Raw genomic sequence first — 24,053 nt, 5'->3', positions numbered from 1 at the left:
TACAGGTGTGGGCCACCACACCCAGCTAGCATTGTTCTTATTGCTTCTGTTTCTTAGAAGGAGAGAGTAACTTGAGACATAGCCAGTGAGTGATAGACCCAGGACTTGAACCTGTGCCTCCTGACCACAGATGCTTTGCCCTTTTGCTCTTACGCCTGAGTTGGAGCGGCCTCTGTCCTCAGGGACTGGTAGGGAGTGAGGAAGGCAGCACTCACAGAAATGAGGAGGCGACTCGCTGTAAGGACCCTGCAGCATAGACAGTAATAAGCATAGACAGGAGGGGCAGTAAGAGTTGAGAAGTTGGGGGCTGTCAGGGAAGACCTGAAAGAGAAAGTGGGATCTCAGGTGAACTTTGAAGGATAGGAATGATTTTTCAGAAGGCACTGGCAGGCATCACAGGCAGCCAGTCACCCAGCGGCTGCTCTGGGTGCTAGGGACACAATGGTAAACAAGACAGGCAGGCTTGTCCTCCAACTGAGGGCAGAGTAGGGAGGCAGAATATAGTCAAGAAACCATCAACAAGAGATGTGAAAACAATGGAGCAGCATGGTAGAGAATGACGGGGCCACTGCCTTAGCCAGTGCCCTCTGTGGGGACATGAGGCAGCCATGTAAAATCTGAAGACTTTGGGGTGGAAGGGGCAGCAGGTATCCTCAGATGGGGACGAGGCCTTGAAATAGGAACAGTTTGTTGGGTTCAAAGGTCAAGAAAAATACAGAGACTGGAGCAACATGAAGAAGGAAGAGTGAAGGCAAATAAGGGCACAGGCTTTATCAGGCCCTACGGCAAAGCCTGAGAGCTGCGCTGAATTTAGTGCATATGTCAGAATTTAGTTAGGGGAAGCCTTTGGAGGAAGGGTTCGAAGCAAAGGGAAAGACGTCCAATAGAAGCTTAAGAAAATCACTCTGGCACCTGTGTGGATAATGGCTGGCAGTGTGGCAAGAATAGAAGCAGGAAGACCTCTTGGGAGGCTACTGCAGTCATCCGGGTAAGAGGTGAGGGTGGTTTGGGCCAGCAGTGGAGCAGTCAGGGTAGGTGGTGAGAAGTCACCAGATTTAGGAAGTGTCGTGGTGCTGTAGCCTCCAGGACTATCTGGTGGATCACACGTGGGTGTGGGGGAAACATGAGTCAGACATGTCTTAGGTGGGTGGTGATTCCTTTCACCACGCTGGGGCAGCTGGGGTGCTAGCTGGAGGAATCGGTAGAGGCGTGGGCCTAGCAGAACAGGTTCCCGGGAAATGGGGGTTGAACAAGGCTGACCTGAGCAGGAACTAGCTGAGATGGCAGTGCAGCAGCAGGAAATGTGACATGGATGCGTGATATGTCTGCCACTTTTGGGGCCAGCCAGTTAATTTCATTTCCTTCACTGGTCTCTCTGTTGTCCTTGGTAGGCTGTGGGTTTTTTCTAAAGCATGTACTATCTTCTAACATATTGTAGAATGTGTTTGTTTCACTGTGTACTGTCTGTCTTTACCCCTCTAGAATGTAAACTCCCAGAAGGCAGGGATTTTTGCCTGTTTTGTTCACTGGTGTATCCCCAATGCCTAAAACATTGCCTGACAATACACATTTATTGAACTGCTGGATTTCATTAACTACTTTGATATATGGTCCTGGAGATTCCTGTGCTACCAAAACTGCTACTCAGTGGAGCTTCCTGGTGTGGCATGTTAGAGAAGAGACCAGACAAACAGACATTTCACTTGTTGTCAGGTAGTGAAGGAACTGTGGCTGCCTGGGCACAATCATTACTGTTTATTCCACTGTGCTGCACATCTTGAAGCTGTAAAGATGTAAGAAGTCTCACACAGCCACGGTTCACCTTACAGTCCTTCCCACCCAGTTGTACGCCTTTGTGTCAGGGTTTGGAGGAGTCTCCAGGAACGCCTAGTGTTTCCTTTCCTCACAGGTGTTTCCAGTCCTCACAGGCAAATGAGAGAGTCCCAGAGGCCATTGAAGAAGCCCTCAGAGATCACGTGGTCTGTTCACTCTCCATGGGAACACACACTTCCCTAAAGACCTGTAGCCAAATCATTTGGAGAGCTTCTGATGCTTCTCTGCCTTCCTGTATCTCAAAGAATCCCATGTGCCTCTAGTTGAGAAACATTCCTCTGGAGATTCTAGGTTATTCTCATGAGAGTGTTAAGATATTCAGGTGGGCTGGGGCAGAGAATGGATGAGAACTGGTCTAGTCCAATGGCTTCACTTTGGTAACTGAACCCACAGAAGAGGAAAATAACAGCTCAGCTTTTCTGAGTGTTATAAACCAATCATTATGCTAGTTACATGATATACATACTATTTAATTCTCACCCTTTGAGGTTTTGTATCACTATTCCCACTTTACAGATGAGAAAACAAGGGTTGACCGGGCGTTGTGGCTCACACCTATAATCCCAACACTTTGAGAGGCCAACGCAGGGGGATTGCCTGAGCTCAGGAGTTCAAGACCAGCCTCGGCATCGTAGTGAGATCTGGTCTCTACAAAAAAAAATAAAAAGAAAAGAAAAGAAAAAAAAAAAGAAAATTAGCCAGGTCTAGTAGTGCATGCCTGAAGCCTATAGTCTCAACTTCTCAGGAGGCTGAGGTGGGAGGATTGCTTGAGCCCAGCAGTTCAAGCCTGCGGTGAGCTATGATCACACTACTGCACTCCAGCCTGCGACAGAGCAAGACCCTACCTCAAAAAGAAAACAAGGGCCTACAAAGGAACGTATTCCAGGTCACATTGTTGTCACTTGGCAGAGCTTTTGATCTCTGAGAGGATCAGAATCTGCCCTCTCAACTAACTTCTCAAAGCTAAACTCGTCTCAGTTTGCAGAGTCAAGGCTAGAATCGAGGCCCTCCTGATCTCTATTTTGCAGTCTCCGTCATTCTGTGCTGTTAATACCACAAGAGACAAAAGAGACCTCGTCCGTCCTGTAGCACCCAGTGCCTGCGTGCGTATCTCTTGTTGATGCTCTGTCGGCTCAGGATCTCTCCTACCAGCCTAGAGCTCTTTCAGAGCAGGACGCTTGTGTTATGCATTCATGTTTGTCTCTGTGCCTAGTAAATAACACGGAGTCCAAGTGGCTGCTCTGTCATCTGGGGTGTTTGTAAGGGCAGAGCCAGGGTCTTCATTCCCAAGCTGTTAATTCATCCTTGGAGCTGGACATACTGTCCCAGTCCTTGGCCCAAGCCAGGCCTCTACGGTTGTCCCAAGGCTGTGCTAAAACCTCTTCCACTTCACAAGTGATCAGAGTCACAGACTCTGGGGACGCAAATTTTGGGATGAAGACACAGAGCAACCTATATAAATGTTTTTGAGGTGTGAGTAGCCTTAACGTCCACGTGACTGTCAGATGGCTCCCCAAAGAAAGGGCTACGTCGGTGACCTTGAAAGAGTATGGGAGATGCATATGAGACAGGGTCAGTCTAGGAATATCAGACTCCCCCAACAGTTGATTGGAGTGTTTTTCTAGATTGCACCAGACTTCACAGAGAAATGGAGACCAGCTGTTCAGGCATCTGAGAGGGTGGCATCCAAGGAGAAAAGGCAAACATCTTGATTGCCCACGACGTGGGCAACCAATTTGGACAGAAAAGAAGGTGTCAGGGTTTAACACTGAATGTAGACTTTATTTACCCAAAGCCTTGCTTTAATTCTAACTCTCTCAAAAATGGGGCTCAGTCACCATTTGGGTTTCCCATGTTAATACACAGAGAGCGAATTCATTGTCTTTCACTGCTGTAATGCAGCAGTTCTCAAAATGTACTCCAGAGATTGACCCTCCAAGGAGTCTGTAGGTCAAAACTATATTTATAATATTACTAAGACATCATTTGCCATTTCAGCTCTTGTCTCATGAATGCACGGTGGAATTTTCCAGAGCTATGTGATGTTTTGACATCATCACTGTGGCAGCTAATGAAATGTCTGCTTGTGTATTCTTGTGTTTTAAAAAAGTATTAGTTTTAATTTCAAATAAGGTGAATATGGAGAGACTTAACCTACATAAAACAGAAGCTTTTTGGCATCCTCAATAATTGAGTGTAAAGGGGTTCTCTGACCAAAAAAGTTTGAGAACCATGTATGTAAAATAGTCAGTTGTATGGCTGTACTACAGACAGCATGCATGGAATTGAAAACACCATCTGCAAGGTGGCAGTTCCCCCTGGTCGAGAGGAGGAGCTCTGGGTCTGGGAGGAGGATGCAGGCGTCACTTGAACTAAACAGCTTTAGGACTTGCTGTCAGATTTCCTAGACTGCGTGGTGGGACCGTGGGAACTTACTTCTCACAGGCCTGAAATACTTCACAATAAACATTTTAAGTCTACTTCATAGCATGAAACCTGTTTCACACCTATGCCCATTAAGAAAAAAATGGCACCCTATAAGTGAGTTAATAATTACCAAGGGGAAAATACAGCTTTCCATTGGAGATCTGGCAGTCACCTTTTAATCAACCTACAGTCTACTTTCAGTTGGCCTGAATTTTTCACACACACAACATCTTTGTCAATGAAAAAATTTTAAATAGTTTCCCATTCTAGCTTAGCTTGAAAGAGAGTAAGCAGACGGCTCAACCAAATGTAATCCATGAGCAGATCCTGCATCCCCAAAAAATCAAACATTTTGTAAAAATTGGGTAACTTTTTGTTGTTGTTGTTGAGTCGGAGTCTCCCTCTGTTGCCCAGGCTGGAGTGCATTGGAGCTATCTCCGCTCATTGCAACCTACACCTCCCTATGCCTCCTGGGTTCAAGCAGTTCTCCTGCCTCAGCCTCCCGAGTAGCTGGGACTACAGGCATGTGCCACTGCACCCACCTAATTTTTGTATTTTTAGTAGAGACGGGGTTTCACCATATTGGCCAGGCTGATCTCGAACTCCTGACCTCAGGTGATCCACCCACCTTGGCCTCCCAAAGTGCTGGGATTACATGGGTAACTTTTAATATGGACTCTGTATTAGATTTTTAGTAAATTGTTGATTTTCTTTGTTGTGACAATGGTATTTATGTTATATATTAGAATATCCTTATTTTAAAGAAATGTATGCTAAAGTCCCTAGGATTGAAGTATCATGATATCTGCAGCTGACTTTCAGATGGCTCAGGGGAAAGGCAGAGATAACTCACATGCGGCGAATGTTAACCATGGGCGTGTTTAGTGAAAGGTGCAAGAGTGTCCCTTGTATATTCCTGTAGGTTTGAAATTTTTCAGAGTAAAAAGGTGGAGTGAAAAACAGCTTCAAAATAGTAAAAGTTGGAGTTGGGTTTTGCTGCGTCGCCAAGTGGAGCAGAAAAGCCTTACTGCGCGACAGAACGTCAGGTTGCTGTCTAGTCCAGGCTCTGCCGCGGATCAGCCATGGGTGTCAGGCAAGTTACTTCCTTCTCTAGGCCTGTTTCCTAAGAAAATCACTGCAGAGTGTTTTTCAGCTCCAATGAGGCTGTGATTCCAAGCGTCTCTGTTTCTCAGTCCCTGAATTGGGACATGGCAGCGTGGGTGTGCTTCCTCATTCCCCTGGGTAGGTGTTGAGAAGTGATGAGGCCCCAGGGTGATGACTGAGGTCCCCCCACCCACCACTCTGCCTTTGCTGAAATGGTTCCTTGTTTCCTCTTGAAAAGTCTTGCTTCCCCTTCATGACAGCATCCCTTGGGTCCCTCAGGCAGAACTAAATGCCCTTCTCTTGTGACACTTTGCACGTACAGCACTTTTTCTTTTTTTTTGGAGACAGGGTCTTGCTCTGTCACCCAGGATGGAGTGCAGTGGTGCAGACATGGTTCGCTGCAACCTTAACCTCCTCAGCTCAAGGGATCCTCCTTCCACCTCAGCCTTCTGAGCAGCTGGGGCTGCAGGCACCCACTACCATGCCTGGCTAACTTTTTTTATTTTGTGTAGAGACAGGATCTGTGTTGCCCAGGCTGGTCTCGAACTCCTGGGCTCAAACTGTCCTCCCACCTTGGCCTCCCAAAGTGCTGGGATTACAGGTGTGAGCACTGTGCCCGGCCCTTGTTTTGTTTTTCAAATAAATACAGGAAAAAAGAAAGAGAAAGCAGAGGTGGCCAGATCTCAAGTGAGTCGTGCCACCCCCACCACAAAAATCCTTGCAGGCTGAGAAACACGATACCTGGCAAAACTCAGCAAACACAAAAGCCAGCAGTTATTCAAAGGCATTTGTTGAGCAATCACTAGGTCCCAGTTACTAGAGCTACCGAGATGAACACTACGTTAAAAACCAAACCAAACAACCTGCCTCATGGAAGCGCTTGCCCCTCAGTTCAGTGGCAAGTATGGTAAGTGTTCTGCAGAGAAGCTAAGCAGCTGAGGGGAGCGGCAGGGGCCCGAGGGTGGGCATTAGCATTCTCTTCAGTGTGGTTCAGGGAGTCTTCCCTGGGGGCAGTAGTGGGGATGGAGGGCAGTGTGAGTAGAGGCTAGAGGAAAGCACAGCAGCAAATCAGGGCCCGGAAACTGTGATTTCCCAACAGCAGGGCTCAGGAGTGGGCCCTCAGTGACCTCCACAGTGGATCTGGGCCATTCCACAAAGACAGGACCCGACAGCCTGGTCCCACTTGGTGAGGCCTGAGGCAATTCCCCAGGCCACAGTGAGGAACCTGCCACCTTGTTTTTCTCCTTAGAAGTTAAAAGACTACGTGATAATGACAGCTCTCCATGTGGACACGGAAGGCAGTTTCATGCGGATTCCACCCTAAGTCTTGCCTCATACGGATTTGCTGTTTATTCAACCAGCATTGTCCTTGTTCAAGATGGTATCTGCTGGGTGCTGATCATGTTTAGTAAACTGCTCTCCTGTTTATTTCATCAGCCTTATTTGATCTCCAGCAAATGCAAAAGAAAGTCCAAAAAGATGATTCTCCTCGTCTTACAGAGCTGTAAACATACCTCCCTGAAGTCTTGTTGCTGGCAAGCGACAGAGGCAGACCTGGGGCAGAGCTGGAGCTGTTGTCCAGAGTGTTCTCACTTCCCCACACTGACTCCATGATGAGGGCTGGCCTTAACTCTCTGTGCCCAGCCTTGCTTCCCAGCACAACACTGCTTCCTGGTGGGCACCAGCAGCCAGACTTTCTCTAAAGTACTCTTTCTCTCTGCTCCTCTCCACCTTGGGAAAGACAGTGGTCAGAAAAGGGGCAGTCCAGAGAAGAGCCAAGCTATGCGGTGTTATGGGAGCCAATTGAGAAGTTTCATACAGGAGGCAAGGAGGGCAAGAAGGAGGGCAAGTCTGTGCAAGAGTAGAATGGTGAGGCTGGGCCAGGCTGAGGGGAGACAGGGTGGGGCTGCCTGTGGGCAGAGGGGAGTTCATAGTGTGAGAGAGTTCTCCGAGAGCTGGAAGGAGAGGCCTCCGGATGGCAGGAGGCAGGGTCCTGTCCAGCAGTGTCTCTGACTTGACTCCCTGTGTGACCTGGGGGAAGCACACAATGTGAAGTGGGAATAAATGTGATAATGACCTTGTGACGGTGGTTTGAGCATTGTATGAAGTCAGTGTAGATGTCACCTATGTTACCAGAGCCAAGCTGCATGCCTGCAGGGGGTCTGCTGAACTAGCAAGTGATGTGCTTCTGAGAGAGACTGGAATTTGGTACAGGAGAAGGCCCCTGTCTCCTCCTCTGTGCTGGGCCTTGTCTTGGGGCTCTGGGTAGACCCCACCTCCGCTCTGTGCTGGAGTGCCCAGACAGGTTTGTATAAACCCCTCAGTGTGGGCTGCTCTGCTTCCATCCAGGAGGCTCCTTACTGATGGTTCTCAGTCCAGCTTTTAAGATTCACTTTTGTTGCTTGTATGTTGGAGGTAAACAAGTCAGGACTTTACAAACTGCCTCAGTCTGGCTGTGTTTCTGCTTAGCTTTGGGAACATTTATTTATGGCTACTTCCCTCTAGCCCCCCACCCTTCAGTACTCACCCCTTTCTAATGCACTTGGCAGCTGCAGAGCCCAGGCCAGAGGCACCAGGCTATGCTGAGGACGATGGCTCACCGAGGAAGGGTATCTGAACTCAGGCATGGGCCTGTTCTCCAGAAGCCCACAGTCTTGGGAAGAGGATAGCTCAAAGTGGCTGTCGTGACGGCTTGAAAGTAATCAGAGGCACATGGCACCTTGGGGTGGGGTTTGGGGGACAGAGACACACACCTACTGAGTATGAAGAATGTACCCAGCATGGTACTGGGTACCCTCATGTCTTATCTATTAATCACCATATAAATAGACCATACTAATTTCATCAGCTCTGGTTTACAGACAAGAACTCCCCCTGCAAAGCCTGATGTTCTCCCTTCCCAATACTCTCGTACACCCATTTTGCAATGATCTGTTTTTCCTGATAGATTATAATCTCCTTCAGAGCTGAGCCATATGCCTGTTAGTAGTTATTAAATGAATGGGAATGGGTGGATAGGTGTGTTTTGAAAGCAGTGACAATGTGAGCTTTGAGAAGAGGTAAGATTCAAACCTCTAGGTGTAGGAAAAAGAAATCATCTTGGGCAGGAGAAATATCTCTTCCTAATTACTTGAGGAATAGCAGAAAAGTCATCTTAATTGGCCCAATATCATGGGGATGCTTTTGCTACCAGGTAAAGCCTGGCTATCCAGGCTGCTGGTTGGGCTGTGTGATCAGATAGGTCCTTCCTTGCTAAAATGTGCTGGGCCATTTGTGGGCAGCCTCAGGTCCAGCAGAGCAAGAAAGGAAGTTCCCTGGGACCAGGTAGAGGAATCTACCCTGTAGTCTTGGACCTCTAGAGGTCAACAGATAGGAAGAGAACTGTGGCCTAAGTCCTCACTCTACATAGGGAGAAACCTGCCTAGAAGAAATGGCCCCTGCCCTGGAGGCGTTCACTGACCAGCAGAGGGTCCTAGCGTAGACATTGCTGCAGTAAGTGCTGTGATGGTAGGCACAGGACCATGATAATAGGGATAATAAGGCTCAGAGAAGGACCATCTAACTCAGCCTGGGGCTTCAGGGAAGATTTTCTAGAAGAGATAACAGATATTCCAAGTCTTTATGGATGAGTAGGAATTAGTGGGTCGGCTTGGGTCAGCTCGGCTCGGCTGAGAAAAGTAGCCCAGGCAGAGGAAGTGGCCTGAGCCAGAGCAGAGGCCACAGAGTGCTGGGGTGTGTGTTAGGGGCCTGTGTGCATTTCCACAAGACTAAGCCAAGGGTTGGGTTGGCTATGAACACTTTGGCAAGGGCTACAATGTGAAGGCCCCTGAGTGCCTGCCCCAGAGCTGGGATTATATTCCTTAATAACGATGACTCCCTTCGTCATGCCGCATGGGGTCAGGTACTGCTCCAAGTGCTTACACATGTTAAGTCTTAATTCTCCAGACAACCCTATAAAGAAGATGAGGAAAGGGGAAAGATATGGGCAGATAAAGGAGGATAAGCTATAGATAGAAACTGGGGAACACATAAGTTTTGTATGAAGTCATATAGCTAGTAAGTGGCAGAGCTCCCAGTGAGGGAAGAGGCTCAGTCAGTTTGCCTTTGATGAAGGTCTTTCTGGTGACATTGCAATTGAAGAGTTGGAGGCATGAGATTTCAACCAGAGGCAGGCGAATAGCTCGGAGGCTATTGTGGTCTAAATGAGAAATAACAAGGGCTGGGACTGGCAGCAAGAAGGGAGAGAGAGGGACAGATCCAAAAGATATTTAAGAAATAGAATAGAGGGCTACTGGTCCGTAGAGGGTGAAGCACAAAAAAGCATCTGAAATGGCCTTCAGGTTTCAGACTCAGGGGATTGAGTAGGTGTTGCTTCCATTCCCTGAAATGGGAAACAGTGGAAAGAATGCTTTCTCTCTTGAGCACGTTGAATTGTGAGGTGTCTAAGTTATGTCCAACAGTTGGAAATATGGCTCCATATCTTAGAAGAAAGGACAGGACTGGAGAGTCGTCTACATGGGATTTATCAGTGTATTGGTGATCGTGTAAACCCTGGCATGGATGACAGAGCCCGTGAGGAGATGTGAAAACCAGTGGTCCTCAAAGTTTCCTTCATGGACCATTTGCCTAGAACCAGCAAGCATGTGTGTTACAATAGAGACCCTGCCCCGCCTGAGACTTACTGCATCAGAATCTCCTAAATGGGGGCCTAGGGATTTATGTTTTAATAAACACTCACCTGACTCTTACAGTGCATACAGTTTTTTGTTTGTTTTGTTTTGTTTTTGTTTTTGTTTTTGTTGTTTTGAGACAGAGTCTCGCTCTGTCGCCCAGGCTAGAGTGCAGTGGCCGGATCTCAGCTCACTGCAAGCTCCGCCTCCCGGGTTCATGCCATTCTCCTGCCTCAGCCTCCCGAGTAGCTGGGACTACAGGCACCCACCACCACGCCCGGCTAATTTTTTTTTTTTTTTTTTTTGTATTTTTAAGAGATGGCTTTCAGCCAGGATGGTCTCGATCTCCTGACCTCGTGACCCGCCCGCCTCAGCCTCCCAAAGTGCTGGGATTATAGGTGGGAGCCACCGCGCCCGGCCGTGCATACAGTTTTGAGACTCGTGAGCATAGAGTAAAATAAGAAATTCCATGTAGTTCACATTGATTTTAAAATCTGTTCTGGAGTGCAAACCCATTTAAGAACATGGTAAATGCATTTCCAGAAGCAGCGTGCACTCTCACTTTTGCAGATAATTTTGGAGGTTTCTTAGACTCTTCAAGCCTTTCCCTGGACCCCGGATTAAAAACACTTGACATAAGAGATAAATAGGAACCCTGTGAAGGAGGCTGAACAGGAATCACAGAGAGCAAAATGGAAAGCCAGGAGAATTTGAAGACTGGGGATTAAGGAGGAGAGGTTCTCGAAGTGAGGACGTAGTCAGCAGTGCCTGACTCACTAACAGGCCCAGTGACTCGAGAGCTGGAAAGCATGCATTGGAGCTGGAAGTGGAAAGGCAGTAACCTTGTCTGGGCTTATTTAAGTGTATTCTCAGGCCCAGGGGCCAGGTTCCAGTGGGGGCTTGGAGAGTGACGGCAGGGTGGGGGTGGGGCAGGGTGAGGAAATGGAGAGAGCAAGTGACAGGACGAACTGGGTGGGGAACAGCGGGAAGTAGGGAATGAGGTCCAGTGGTATCAGCTGGGGCGGTGCTTGTTAGGTGCCCACCCTTGCGATGGTTACTGTGGTGAAAGATAAGAAAGGAATTCCCAGCAGGGCAGTTCATTCACCCTGGTTTGCCCTGGATTATCCCAGTTTTAGTGCCGAATGCCCTACCTCCTAGGAAATTCTTCTGTTATGGGCAAATGCTGGTTCCCAGTCCTACTGGGAAGAGAAAATTGGCCCTCAAGACAGAGTATGAAGAGTTGTTCTGTCCAAAGGGAGCTCCCAAGTCCGAGCGTTAAGGCTGAGCAGGACCACTGTGCCAGTCCCAGGGAGAGAAAGGCATTGGCCGCCTGCTTTCCAGGAAGGAGGAGTGTGGCACCTAGGCTGACACTCCAGAGGAGCAGAAGTGGGCAGCCTGTGCCTTCCCAGAGGCCTCCCTCTGGAGGAGCGGGTTTCTCTCTGCAGGCCTGGGCCCAGGCAGAGCTGAGTTGCACCTTTAGAGGCAGCAGGCAGGGCTGAGCCTCGCTTTGCACAGGAGCCCACCTGCAGAGCTGTGGTTTCCTGACTCACCCATCCCAGGCTGTTATGAGACAGAAGGCTGATGGTAATCTGTGACGGATGCTTTTGCTTGGCAGTTACACTTTCTCTGAGAATAAATGGAGAGGATTGTGAGTAGAATGTTCCCACGGGCACACAATCATAAATGCACTGTTTTTCCCACAGTCAGGGTCATTAGTTTAACAATTATTCATGTCTACAGCATACAGGGACTGGCTTTACCAAAGGGAAAATAACACAGTTCCTGCCTTCAAGGAGCTCACAGGCTGGTGGTGCAGACACGTCAGCAGATTCTGAGAGGCAGGACAAAGTGAAAAGCGCTCTGGCAGAGGGAGAAGCAAGCATGGGGCTGCAGGAGCTAGCCTCTCTGTGGACAGGTCTACATCCTGTGCTTTTTCCAGGTTCAACCCTGGACTCGCATTTCCCGACAAACCTCATAGTTAGCCCCGCTCCATCCTGTGGACCTTACTTGATGAGTTTACACTCTGTCCTTTAAGGAAGTAACAGGGCTAGGACGGCGTGTCTGTGTCAGCCCATGAGAATTCAGAAACCTTGCTCCCAGCCACACAGGGAGTCGGGGAGTGAGAGTCCGGGGGCACAGAGCCTGGACTTTTCCAGAAGGATTAGAGAGTGAGAGCCTGAGATTGACTTCAGGCTGTCATTACAGAGGGCCATGCTGCGAGATTTTTCCTGCATCCTCCTGAGTAGCTGGAACTACAGGCAGGTTCCATCACACCCAGCTGCCTGTGTAATAGTTTTATCTTGAAATGCATTACTGATTTCCTACATCCAGTCCTGGAAGGTCTATGATTAGGTTTCAGAGTTACATATAGGAAATTTGGGGTGTGTTTTGCTTTTTTTTCTCTCTCTCTTCAGTGAGAGATTTCAACAGACATTCAAAAGTGGTCTATGATCCATAGCAGGGGTGTCCAGTCTTTTGGCTTCCCTGGGCCACATTGGAAGAATTGTCTTGGGCCACACATAAAATACACTAACATTAACAATAGCTGGTGAGCTTTTTAAAAAAAATCTCATAATGTTTTAAGAAAGTTCACAAATTTGTGTGGGGCTGCATTCAAAGCTTTCCCGGGCTGCATGCGGCCCACAGGTTGGACAAGCTTGATGTATGGTCTAAAAAAATTAACTGCTGAACCAGCGACACAACAAAGATTATGGCTTTTCCCGTCTTCCCTGCCATGCCCTGCCCCATGCTGAACTCATGGGCAGAGCTCAGCGAGTACTCAGCGCTTGTCTGAGGGAGCTCTGAGGTCAGACTCACCTTGTACAGATGAGGAAGCTGAGGCCTAGAGTCACATGGTGTTTCTCGTAGAAGAGTTTAGTCTCACTAGGAGATACATCTAATGTAAATGACGAGTTAATGGGTGCAACACACCAACATGGAACATGTATACACGTGTAACAAAACCTGCACGTTGTGCACATGTACCCTAGAACTTAAAGTATAATTAAAAAAAAAAAAGTTTAGGTCTCACATGACACACGGAGAGAAATTACAGGCACAAATTATATGGGCCCCACAAGTACATGTACAAAGGCCCAAAATGACAGGGGAATTGGACTGCTTGCTTGAAAAGAGCCTTCCCCCAAGAGAGAAATTCTAGTTACACCTACAGCTCAGAGATGCCTGCTAGATCCCAGGGGGGAAAGAAGTCCACCAACCTGTTAATTTAACACCATACAGAACAAACCAGTGTATTTTGACTGATTTCACTCCCCAACTAATCAACAGATTGTTTTGATCATATGAAAGAAGTCTGTGAGACGTGAAGACCTCATGGGAACCATTTAGTAAATGAAATTTCGTATGTATGTGTTTTAAAAAATAGCTCATCCATTCAGTTATTCAATAAATAATTTAAGAAAACATTTGCCTATCCTATTTCCTCGTAGCTGGGCACAGTGGCTTATGCCAGTAGTCCCAACACTTTGAGAGACCAAAGAGACCAAGTGGGAGGGTCACTTGAGCCCAGGAGTTTAAGATCAGTCTGGGCAACATAGCGAAACCCCATCTCTATAGTAATAATAATAATAATAATAATAAATTTCCTCAAGAGATAGATGATTTGGACAAATTAAATTTATGATGCCTAGGGAGGATGTATATGTTACAGAGTTTGAGTATTTATCCAGGTGAAGATGTCGAAAAGGCAAGTGAATATATATTGCTCAGAGGCAATGTCGAGGTTAGATAGCAATCGAGATTTTATTAAAACAAAAAAATTTCAAAGGTATAATAAGCCCAAATTAGCAAAACAAATCTTAAGTAGAATAAATGTGTATTTCCTTGCATTTAGGTTTTGTTAGTAGCAATAAAATAAGAGACAAACCAACACTATTTAAAGGGCGGGGGGAAACCAGGGGTTTTGGTTAACCACCAGTTTAATTTGAACCTAAAGTGCTAACAACAGCAAATAAAAAGAACCTGTAGCTATAATTATAATAAGAAAAATGGGAAAAATGGTTATTGGTGTTCAGGCATCTAGTAGCAAGCACAGTGCTTTATTTATGCCATCTCTGTAACTCCCCTAAAAGGTGTGTGATACCCCGGTACGCTTCATTCCCACCTAGTGCTCGCGGTTCTCTATATGCGATGGCGGTTCTTGCCTCCCTGCCTCTGCTCAGCTGCCTGTCTCCTCTACCTAAAACCCCACATCCCCTTCCTGCATTCATGCAGGGGTTGAAAGTCTTCATCTTAAAACCCACACAGCGTTTTCTTCAGAAAGCCTCCCCAGGCCTGGTGCAGTGGCTCACGCCTATAATCCCAACACTTTGGGAGTCTGAGGCAGGCAGATTGCTTGAGGCCAGGAGTTCAAGCCCAGCCTGGGCAACATGGTAAAACCTTGTCTCTACTAAAATTTAAAAAATAGCCAGGTGTGGTGGTACATGCCTGTAGTCCCAGCTTCATGGCAGGCTGAAGCACAAGAATCGCTTGAACCTGGGAGGCGGAGGTTGCGGTGCGCCAGGATCGCACCACTGGACTCCAGCCTGGGCAATGGAGTGAGCCTCTGTATCAAAAAATAAATAAATAAATAAAAATTTAAAAGAAGAAAGCCTCCCCTGTCCCCCGCTCCATCGCATCCCTCCGGGCTGCATAAGGTTTATAATTACTCGTCTGACTGCCTAACTAGCTGGGAGCTCGCTGAGGGCAGGTACTGTTCTACCTATCTCTCTTTCATTGATGTTTTTTGACCCACTAGCATCTACTGGTCAGACCAAACCTGAAATACTGGCCCAGTTTTAGGACCCAGACTGATTAGTTACTGGGATGGCGAGGGGACTGGTCGTTTGTCGTGTGGCTGATGGAGGGAAGCGCTCTTCCTTCAGCTATCTGGTGGGTTGTCTCAGGCTCTGCAGAGCACCCTGTGTGACTCTGGAGAGCAGTGAGTTGCATGTCACTCAGAACAAGGAGGGATTGTCTAAATTAAAACCAATTACAACCAACGGGTTGCTTTGGAGAGTAGTAAGTTAAGTTTTCCATCCCCCAAAGCTCAGTGTGGACTTGTCAGGGCAGCTTCATTGGACATAAAAGTGGATTCGTGTCTATAGTTCTTTTCAGCTCTGAGATTATTTAGTGAGATTGATTAGGCACCTGCTCTGTGCCAGGTTCTGACACAGGTCAAAAGTCTGCGAAAGGAGAAAGGCCAGGAAGGATGGACTAGAAGCGTCTCAGACCACATCACAGTGCGGAGAACATTTGGGCCAGGCTGATAGAACGTCCCCAAACCAAGGCTTCCCCCACAGAAGGGTCCTGTGTTGGGCAGGAATGGGCTGGCACTAGTCCCCCTGCCATGTTCAGTCAGTGGCTGGGAGCAGCCTGGGAGCAGCATGGCCTCTGTGCACCAGCTCTGCTCCCATAGCACGTTCTCTTGCAGGGTGACTGAAAGGCACGTTTCTGTGGCTGCCACACAGGGACTCTAGAAAGCATTGCCCCTCACACAGCACCTTCCCAGAGTGCTCCCCCAGAATCATCCCAGGGGCTCTGTGGTCACCTTCTAGCAAGTGGTAGAGCTGGGCTGCAACTCAGATCCCTCTGATTTAATAAAACCCATGTTTTATTAACCAAGAGCATGCTGCATCTCAGGATCTCTCCTAGCTCCTGAGACAGCATCCAAAACACACACCTACTTGTCTACTGTCACAGTTTGCAACTGAGTGTACCAGAAGCAGTAAGTGCCAGAGTTTAGCCCGTCACTCGATTTATGGCTCATTTACATTGGGATAGAACTATGATTTGACCCAACGTCTATCGGTTCTGGGTACAGTTTACACTTTTTTTTTTTTTATTTTTTGAGACGGAGTCTCACGCTGTCGCCCAGGCTGGAGTGCAGTGGCACGATCTCTGCTCACTGCAAGCTCTACTGTCACAGTTTGCAACTGAGTGTACCAGAAGCAGTAAGTGCCAGAGTTTAGCCCGTCACTCGATTTATGGCTCATTTACATTGGGATAGAACTATGATTTGACCCAACGTCTATCGGTTCTGGGTACAGTTTACACTTTTTTTTTTTTTATTTTTTGAGACGGAGTCTCACGCTGTCGCCCAGGCTGGAGTGCAGTGGCACGATCTCTGCTCACTGCAAGCTCTGCCTCCCAGGTTCACGCCCTTCTCCTGCCTCAGCCTCCCGAGTAGCTGGGACTACAGGCACCTGCCACCACACCCGGCTAATTTCTTGTATTTTTAATAGAGACAGGGTTTCACCGTGTTAGTCAGGATGGCCTCAATCTGACCTCGTGATCCACCTGCCTCAGCCTCCCAAAGTGCTGGGATTACAGGAGTGAGCCACCTCACCCGGCTATTTAATATCATCATCATTTTTTTGAGACAGACTCTTACACTATCACCCAGGCTAGAGTGCGGTGGCACAATCACAGCTCACTCCAGCCTCAACCTGGCTCAAGTGATCCTCCCGCCTCAGCTTTCCGAGTAGCTAGGACTGCAGGTGCACACTACCACACCTGGATAATGTGTTTTATTTTTTGTAGAGACAGGGTCTCACTATGTTGCTCAGGCTCGTCTCAAACTTCTAGGCCCAAGTGATCCTCCTGCCTCAACCTCCTATAAGCTCTGTGATTACAGGTGTAAGCCACCATACCCGGCTGGTTTACTCTAATTACTAGACTTCCTGAGGACAGGGCCCCAAAGACTTAACTAGGGGAGGAGCAACTTCACCTAAGCACATTCTCTTAAAAGATAACGTTGTTTCAGGCCCCAAAACACAGAGATGGTAACTGCCACCCTCTTAAATATTGTGGAATGAATGATGAATTTCAGGGAAGAATGATGCAACACAAATTGCAGACCAAAACCCTTATGATTCACTCTGAATACATCTGCCCACAGATGTGCCCAGGACCCTCAACACAAGGCTGGGACAGCTGAGGTCAAGTGTGCCCTAGGCTCCTAAACGTTTGCCAGAGACAGAGCCAGGTAGTCAGCAGCAAGATGGAGACCCAGCAGTGCAGGCATTCAGAGCAGGCCCGAGACCCGGCCCTGGCCCTCATGTCGTAGGGTGTGCATGGGGTTCATTCAAAGTGAAACTGAGGGAGTATGTAGGGGAAGGCCTTATATATGGCACTGTACACAAAAATATTGTTAAAAAGTATGATAATAATCCATATACTGGATCATCCACAGTCTCCGAGAAGTAGGGGAGTTGGGCCCTGAGAAAGCTCAGCCCTCTAGAACACTGAGGAACTGACTATGCTGGTCAAGTTGAGGTTTCCAAGTCACAGAGAACTAATCCTATAAAAACCATGGTTTTTTTTTTTTTTTTTTTTTTTTTTTTTTTTTTTTTTCTCTTTTTTTTTTTTTTTTTTTTTTTTTTTTCTGTTTCGTCTCATAACCACAGGGCTGGGGGTACAGATCTTTGATCTTTATCAAATACTTTGTTTGCTTGTCTTCTTAAGTGTGGGGAAGTGAAGATAATACAACTTTTTCTCAACTGCTTGGTCTCAGCATTATAATAATCCACTGTTGTACACACTTTGCTTCTGTATGATTGCTCCCAAATTGTTGGGCATTACAATACTGTTTCCAGTCCCTCGTTGTCTTTACGCAGCCTGGCGTGCTGATGACCACTCCTCATTGTGGCCAGTGTGCCTACCTTCAGGAAGCAAGATTCCCTCTTTAAAAAAAAAAAAGTAGGAATGAAGGAGTATTGCTTTTTTTAATTTGGGAATTCTAATATGCTGGAGAAGATGTTAAAGATTAGTAGGCTTATGAAGAGCCAGTGGGCTGTGAGAGACTTCCTCCAAATACCGTGGCAGGAGTTTTAGTGTGTTAATTTTAGTGATGGCCATTTTATCCTTCCAGGGGCTTCTTCCCTGCTTCTCTGTCATATTTTGAACAAATGAGATTTCTGTGTGTGTGTGTGTGTGTGTGTGTGTGTGTGTGTGTGTGACAGTCTCGCTCTGTCACCCAGGCTGGAGTGCAGTAGCACGATCTCGACTCACTGCAAGCTCCACCTCCCGGGTTCATGCCGTTCTCCTGCCTCAGCCTCCTGAGTAGCTGGGACTACAGGTGCCCGCCATCACACCCGGCTAATTTTTTGTATTTTTAGTAGAGACGGGGTTTCACCGTGTTAGCCAGAATGGTCTCGATCTCCTAACCTCGTGATCCACCCACCTCGGCCTCCAAGAGTGCTGGGATTACAGGTGTGAGCCACCGCGCCCGGCCACATTTTTCTTTAGATCACCTAAATATTTCATTGCCTATGTAGCCTATCTGATGCTACCCTACTATAATGCCATAAAGGAAGCATTTTGTTGGATGTTGCAAAGAATATTATCTATGTCATATGCTCTAGAATGAGACAGAAGTGGTTGGAAATCCCCAGTTTAATCACTGAATACCTGTGTGAACTTGTATACATCTTTGCAAGTCTCTGAGCCACTTTTTTCTCATCTAAAAAATGGAGAATGGAGGTAATAAATAGCTGCTTCTTAAGTCGTGAAGCTTAGGTGCTTTAATGCATTTTTTTCTCTCTCTTTTTCATTTTATTTTATTTTATTTTATTTGTTTTTTGAGACAGAGTCTCGCTCTGTCTCCCAGGCTGGAGCGCAGTGGTGCAATCTTGGCTCACTGCAACCTCCATCTCCTGGGTTCAAGCAATTCTTGTGCCTCAGCCTCCTGAGTAGCTGGGATTACAGGCATGTGCCACCATGTCCGGCTAATTTTTGTATTTTTAGTGGAGATGAGGCGGGGGGCATCTCACCATGTTGGTCAGGCTGGTCTCGAACTCCTGGGCTCAAGTGATCTTCTGGCCTTGTCCTCCCAAAGTGTTGGGATTACAGGCGTGAGCTACTGTGCCTGGCCACATTCTCTTATATAATACAGTACATGGAATGTTGTGCACAGTTGGCAAATTATAATTGTAATTCCTTTCTTATTCAAGCAACTTCTCCCCTGAAGACAAAGCTGTGAGTCTTCCAAGCTATTGAAAGTTTTGGCACAGAACCTTCTCTCCATTCTGCAAGCTCCTTAGAGAATGTAAGCTCATCACCTCACCAGACAGTTCTTCTATAGACAGTTGGAAGTTCTGGCAATTGGAAAGTTTCTTTATGTCAAGTAGCAAATGGCCTCTATTTCACAAAAGGGCACAGTCTACTTCCATCCCCTGTAGCTGAGGCTGATACCAGTTTTTTCTTGCTCCGCAGTGAACAGAGTATCTGCCAAGCCCGGGCTTCCGTGATGGTCTACGATGACACCAGTAAGAAATGGGTACCAATCAAACCTGGCCAGCAGGGATTCAGCCGGATCAACATCTACCACAACACTGCCAGCAACACCTTCAGAGTCGTTGGAGTCAAGCTGCAGGATCAGCAGGTCAGTGCTGGAATTACAGATTATACCCGTGAGCCTGCGCACCACCTCCTCACCACCCACCCCTTACATACACTTATCATTAAGAGGTCAGAACAGAAAGGTCAATATTCGGAATCAGAGGACCTGGGCTTAGATTATGACTCCATATCCTCATACTTCAAGGTATGACACCTTAAGCAAATTGTTTTCTGGATTTCACTTTTTACCTATGTTACATGGAGACAGAAATCCATACCCTCCCTATTTCACTGTGTTATTGTCAGATTAAAATAAATAATAGATGTGGGAAAGCTTTGAAAAAGTAGTATTGCAAAAATGTGTTCATCTTACTCACATGTAGGGTGGCTATTAAGATTTGGGGTTCATCAACCTTCTAAGTCTTACTTTAGAAAGAGTATCAAGATGATTGGGAGAACCTGGGGTCATTTCTCTCCCTGATAGTTCAACCTAGGCAGATCAGATAAGATAGTCTGTGAGTGTACCTGGTAAACACCTACATAAATACGAGAGAACGGTCATGTCCACCTGTGTCGTAAATAGTCATACACACATAGTTAATGGCAAAAGAGTCTGATGTGACATGGCCTAAAATAGGGACGTGGAGAAACAGGCTGTTTAACCTGTTTAACCACAGGTTTAACTAACAGTGACTTTGGTTAGTTCGGTGCTCTCCCTCCGACTCTCTTCTTAGAGATTGACAAGGGCATTTATAGCAGTGAAGTTAACAGATCTGTAATTATAGCATTTGTGAAAAACTCTATATAAACAGCATCTTGTGGCAGTCTTAGTGGGTCAAGTTTCAGCTAAGTTGAGCGGCAGGTTAGCTGCTATCTTGGAAAAAATCAGCAATCAGAAGAGAGAGAACAGAAACTCTGGGTTCTGTTTTAATGTGTTGCCTGTTAATTGGGTTTTTGCTTTAACCAAAATAGCCCTATTAAGTTTCAGATGCTCATGGCTAACAGAGACATCCCTACCCCAGGACCCCTGATAAAAGGTAGTCTTTGTCGCCAGGCGCAGTGGCTCACGCCTGTAATCCCAGCACTTCTATTTTATTTGTTTTTTGAGATAGAGTCTCGCTCTGAGAGGCCGAGATGGGCACAGCACTTTGAGAGGCCGAGACGGGCAGATCACAAGGTCAGGAGATCGAGACCAACCTGGATAACATGGTGAAATCCCATCTCTATAAAAAATACAAAAAAATTAGACAGGCACAGTGGCGGGCGCCTGTAGTCCCAGCTACTCAGGAGGCTGAGACAGGAGAATGGCATGAACCTGGGACACGGAGCTTGCAGTGAGCCGAGATTGCACCACTGCACTCCAGGCCCGGCGACAGAGCAAGACTCCGTCTCAAAAAAAAAAAAAAAGAAAAAAGGTAGTCTTTCTAACCTTGAAACCTTGGTACCTCCAGAGGCATCCCTTTCCCTTGTTGATGAGCCTTAATGGTATAATGGTATAAATGTCTTTGTAGAAACCTTATAGAAGCTGCCTTCCTAAAATAGCAATTCACTAATTCTAGATCTGCCTTTTAGTGACACACTGTGCCACACATTGCAGGATATACAGAACCTTTGGACCCAATTATGGTGTCAAAAATATCTCAAGTTTTTAGAACACCTGGTGGTTGGGGCTTGTGAGGGCAATACCTCCATATCTTTGACACAAGGTCCACTAGTTGCGGTTCCTGAATCACAGTAGATGTTCCCTAAGTGATTACTTTTATTATGACAAGTTTTCCATTCCCTTCCTGCCTCTTGGTTGCCCTCCAGGGCATAGTAGGAAGACAGCATGGTGTACTGGAAAGGGCATGGGAAGGGAGAGCTCCCCAAAACCCAAACACCACCTGTTCTCAGGGACCTCAGCACCTCACAGCCTCCTTCAGAGGAAACCACATGTTGAGAAAGAGACCTTTTCCCCACCCCAGGAGGGACTGACAGCAGTCTTGAGTGGTATCCTGTTTAAATTTGGAGGGCTGTGTTGATTCTTAGAGGCCTCCTGGAGTCTGATTGAGAAGTTCGAAGCACAGCCTCCCACTTGGAATCGCATGTTCAGGAGACAGGCTGTCAGACAGGATTGAGGGATGGGGCATGTTTAGCTAGGAATAGAAAAGAGATTCTTGGTAAACCAAGACATTAGAGAAAATGGCAGGAAATCTGGTCCATAACAATTTTTAGGGACCTCAGTAGAAAGACTGATTTTCACAGATTTGGTTTTAGCCCGTGTGGACTACCACCTTAAAGTGGTCAGATATGTTAAGAAAGTCAAAGATTCCTGGTTTTTATAACTAAATAGGGATATCTTACATGTTTAATGCTCTTTATGGTTAATGGAGCACTTTTCATGTCTATTATTTCTTTCTCTCAGTAAGGATAATGATACAAGAATTATTATCGCCATTTTGCTGATTAGGTGGACATAAAACCAGGTAATCAGTTGTGGGGAAAATATATAGTAAGTTGTGGTACTGTTAGCCAAAATCTAACCTAAATCTCACATTCAGGGTGAAAAACCTAAAGGATTTTTCGTTGAGAATGAGTTTTGGTCACCAAAAAATGTGGCTGTTGCAGTGGCTCACGTCTGTAATCCCAACACTTTGGGAGGCCAAGGCAGGTGAATCACTTGAGCCCAGGAGTTCAAGACCAGCCTGGGCAACATAGTGAGACCCCATCTCTACAAAAAAATATATAAAAATTAGCTGGGCCTGGTGGGGCATGCCTGTAGTCCCAGCTGCTCAGGAGGCCAGGTGGGAGATTCTGTTGAATACAGGCGGTTGAGGCTTCAGTAAGCTGTGATTGCACCACTGCATTCCAGCCTGGGTGACAGGGCAAGAGTGTCTCAAAAAAACAAAAACAAAAAATGTTAGTGAGTTCTCAGGCTGAATTAGTAGTAGAGTGAATTGATAGAGATGGAATAAATTAATAGAGTAAATTAATAGAGGTGAGCGAATTTGTGGAGGCAGAGGTTCAGAAGAAGGGAGACTACTGTCCTGCTCTGGTCTGCATGGGTCATTCTTCCCACAGAACGCTGGTACCGCATCTGAGTACAACAAACTGGAATCTACAAGAAGAAGGGCATCCAAACTGGTGAAAGATCTGAAAGCAGTGTAATATGGGGAACAATCAAAGGAGTAACAAGAGATATTTACTTGGAGAAGATAGAAACTGAAGGGGGCGTGACCGCAGTTTTCAAGTCTCTGAAGGGTGCCATGTGGAAGAGAAATCTCACTTTCAATGTGGACCCCGGAGAACAGAACTAGGAATATTGCATGGATGCTATAATGAAAAAGATTTTAATGCAGTAAAAGGATGAGCTTTCTTACAAGCGTACTGTTGAAAGATGGAAACTATTACATTGCCAGCCTGAGAGGTAAGATTCTGGGAAAGACAGTCTATCATCAAGTAGAGATTTGGATGAGATGAGACCTCCAAAGTCTTTGCCAGTCTGTAGATTCTGTAGTTTTTAGATCCAGGTATATATGGGGTCAAGAAGATAGTTCTCCACTATCAAGCAACTTTCTTTTTTGTAAAGGACTCTTGACTCTTTTTACCCAGAAGCCCCCAGAACATGTGACGACAGTACAGTCATGCACCCCTTAACGACGGGGATACATTCTGAGAAATGCGCCCCTGGGGGATTTTGCTGTCGTGTGAGCGTGCTCACACAAATCTAGATGGTACAGCCTACTACACGCCTGGGCTGTATGGTACAGCCTGTTGCTCCTAGGCTACACACCTGTACAGCATGTCACCATACTGAATACTGCAGGCAGTTGTAACACAGTGGTATTTGTGTGTGTAAACATACGTGAGTATAGAAAAAGTATAGTAAAAATACCGTACTATAGTCTTATGGGACCACCATCGTATATAGTCTGTTGTTGACCAAAACATCTTTATGTGGTCCATGATTATATTTGGAGTTGCAAGACCTTCCTTTAAAAGAACAGGAAAGGCACTCCTACTTACTCCTACATTCCCCAGAATAAAACTTGTGCAAACGTTGTAATTATGGGCTGCTATGCAAAAAGTTTGACATTTTAAGATGTTCATCCTTAGGCTGGGTGCGGTGGCTCAAGCCTGTAATCCCAGCACTTTGGGAGGCCGAGACAGGCGGATCATGAGGTCGGGAGATCGAGACCATCCTGGCTAACATGGTGAAACCCCGTCTCTACTAAAAAATACAAAAAACTAGCCGGGCGTGGTGGCGGGCGCCTGTAGTCCCTGCTACTCGGGAGGCTGAGGCAGGAGAATGGCGTAAACCCGGGAGGCAGAGCTTGCAGTGAGCTGAGATCCGGCCACTGCATTCCAGTCTGGGCGACAGAGCAAGACTCCGTCTCAAAAAAGAAAAAAAAGATGTTCATCCTTCAGCAAGTGTCCAGATCAGTTCAGCCAAACCTTGGAGAATTATTTTTAAAATAAAGCTGATAAGGAGATCCCAACAAGCCTCCAAAAACAAAAAGTTGAAAGTGAAAAATTGGAAACAGGTAAACCTTACAAACACTAGCCAAGAGAAATTGATGTGGCTATGTTAATATCAAAGTAGACTTTAAGGCAACAAGTATTCCTAAAGATAATGACAAACTTTTTAATGATAAAAGGGCAGTTGAAAAAGAAGTCATAGCATCTCTACATTTGTATGAA

At 46.5% G+C, this 24,053-nt stretch overlaps 1 protein-coding gene across 1 annotated transcript in view; it reads left to right on the top strand.

Annotated features, from left to right (window-relative positions):
• Positions 1-24,053, top strand: part of EVL (Enah/Vasp-like) — an 83,425-nt gene that overhangs the window by 2,381 nt on the left and 56,991 nt on the right. The window contains exon 2 of the mRNA XM_011951482.1: positions 19,248-19,416. Within this exon, the coding sequence (XP_011806872.1) occupies positions 19,248-19,416 (169 nt within the window). The remainder of the gene's footprint in view (positions 1-19,247; positions 19,417-24,053) is intronic.

The sequence above is a fragment of the Colobus angolensis genome, unplaced genomic scaffold, assembly GCF_000951035.1.
Source record: "Colobus angolensis palliatus isolate OR3802 unplaced genomic scaffold, Cang.pa_1.0 Scaffold32, whole genome shotgun sequence".
Taxonomy (NCBI): domain Eukaryota; kingdom Metazoa; phylum Chordata; class Mammalia; order Primates; family Cercopithecidae; genus Colobus; species Colobus angolensis.
The sequence above is the reverse complement of the archived record's forward strand: the minus strand, read 5'-3'. Positions and strand labels throughout refer to the sequence as shown.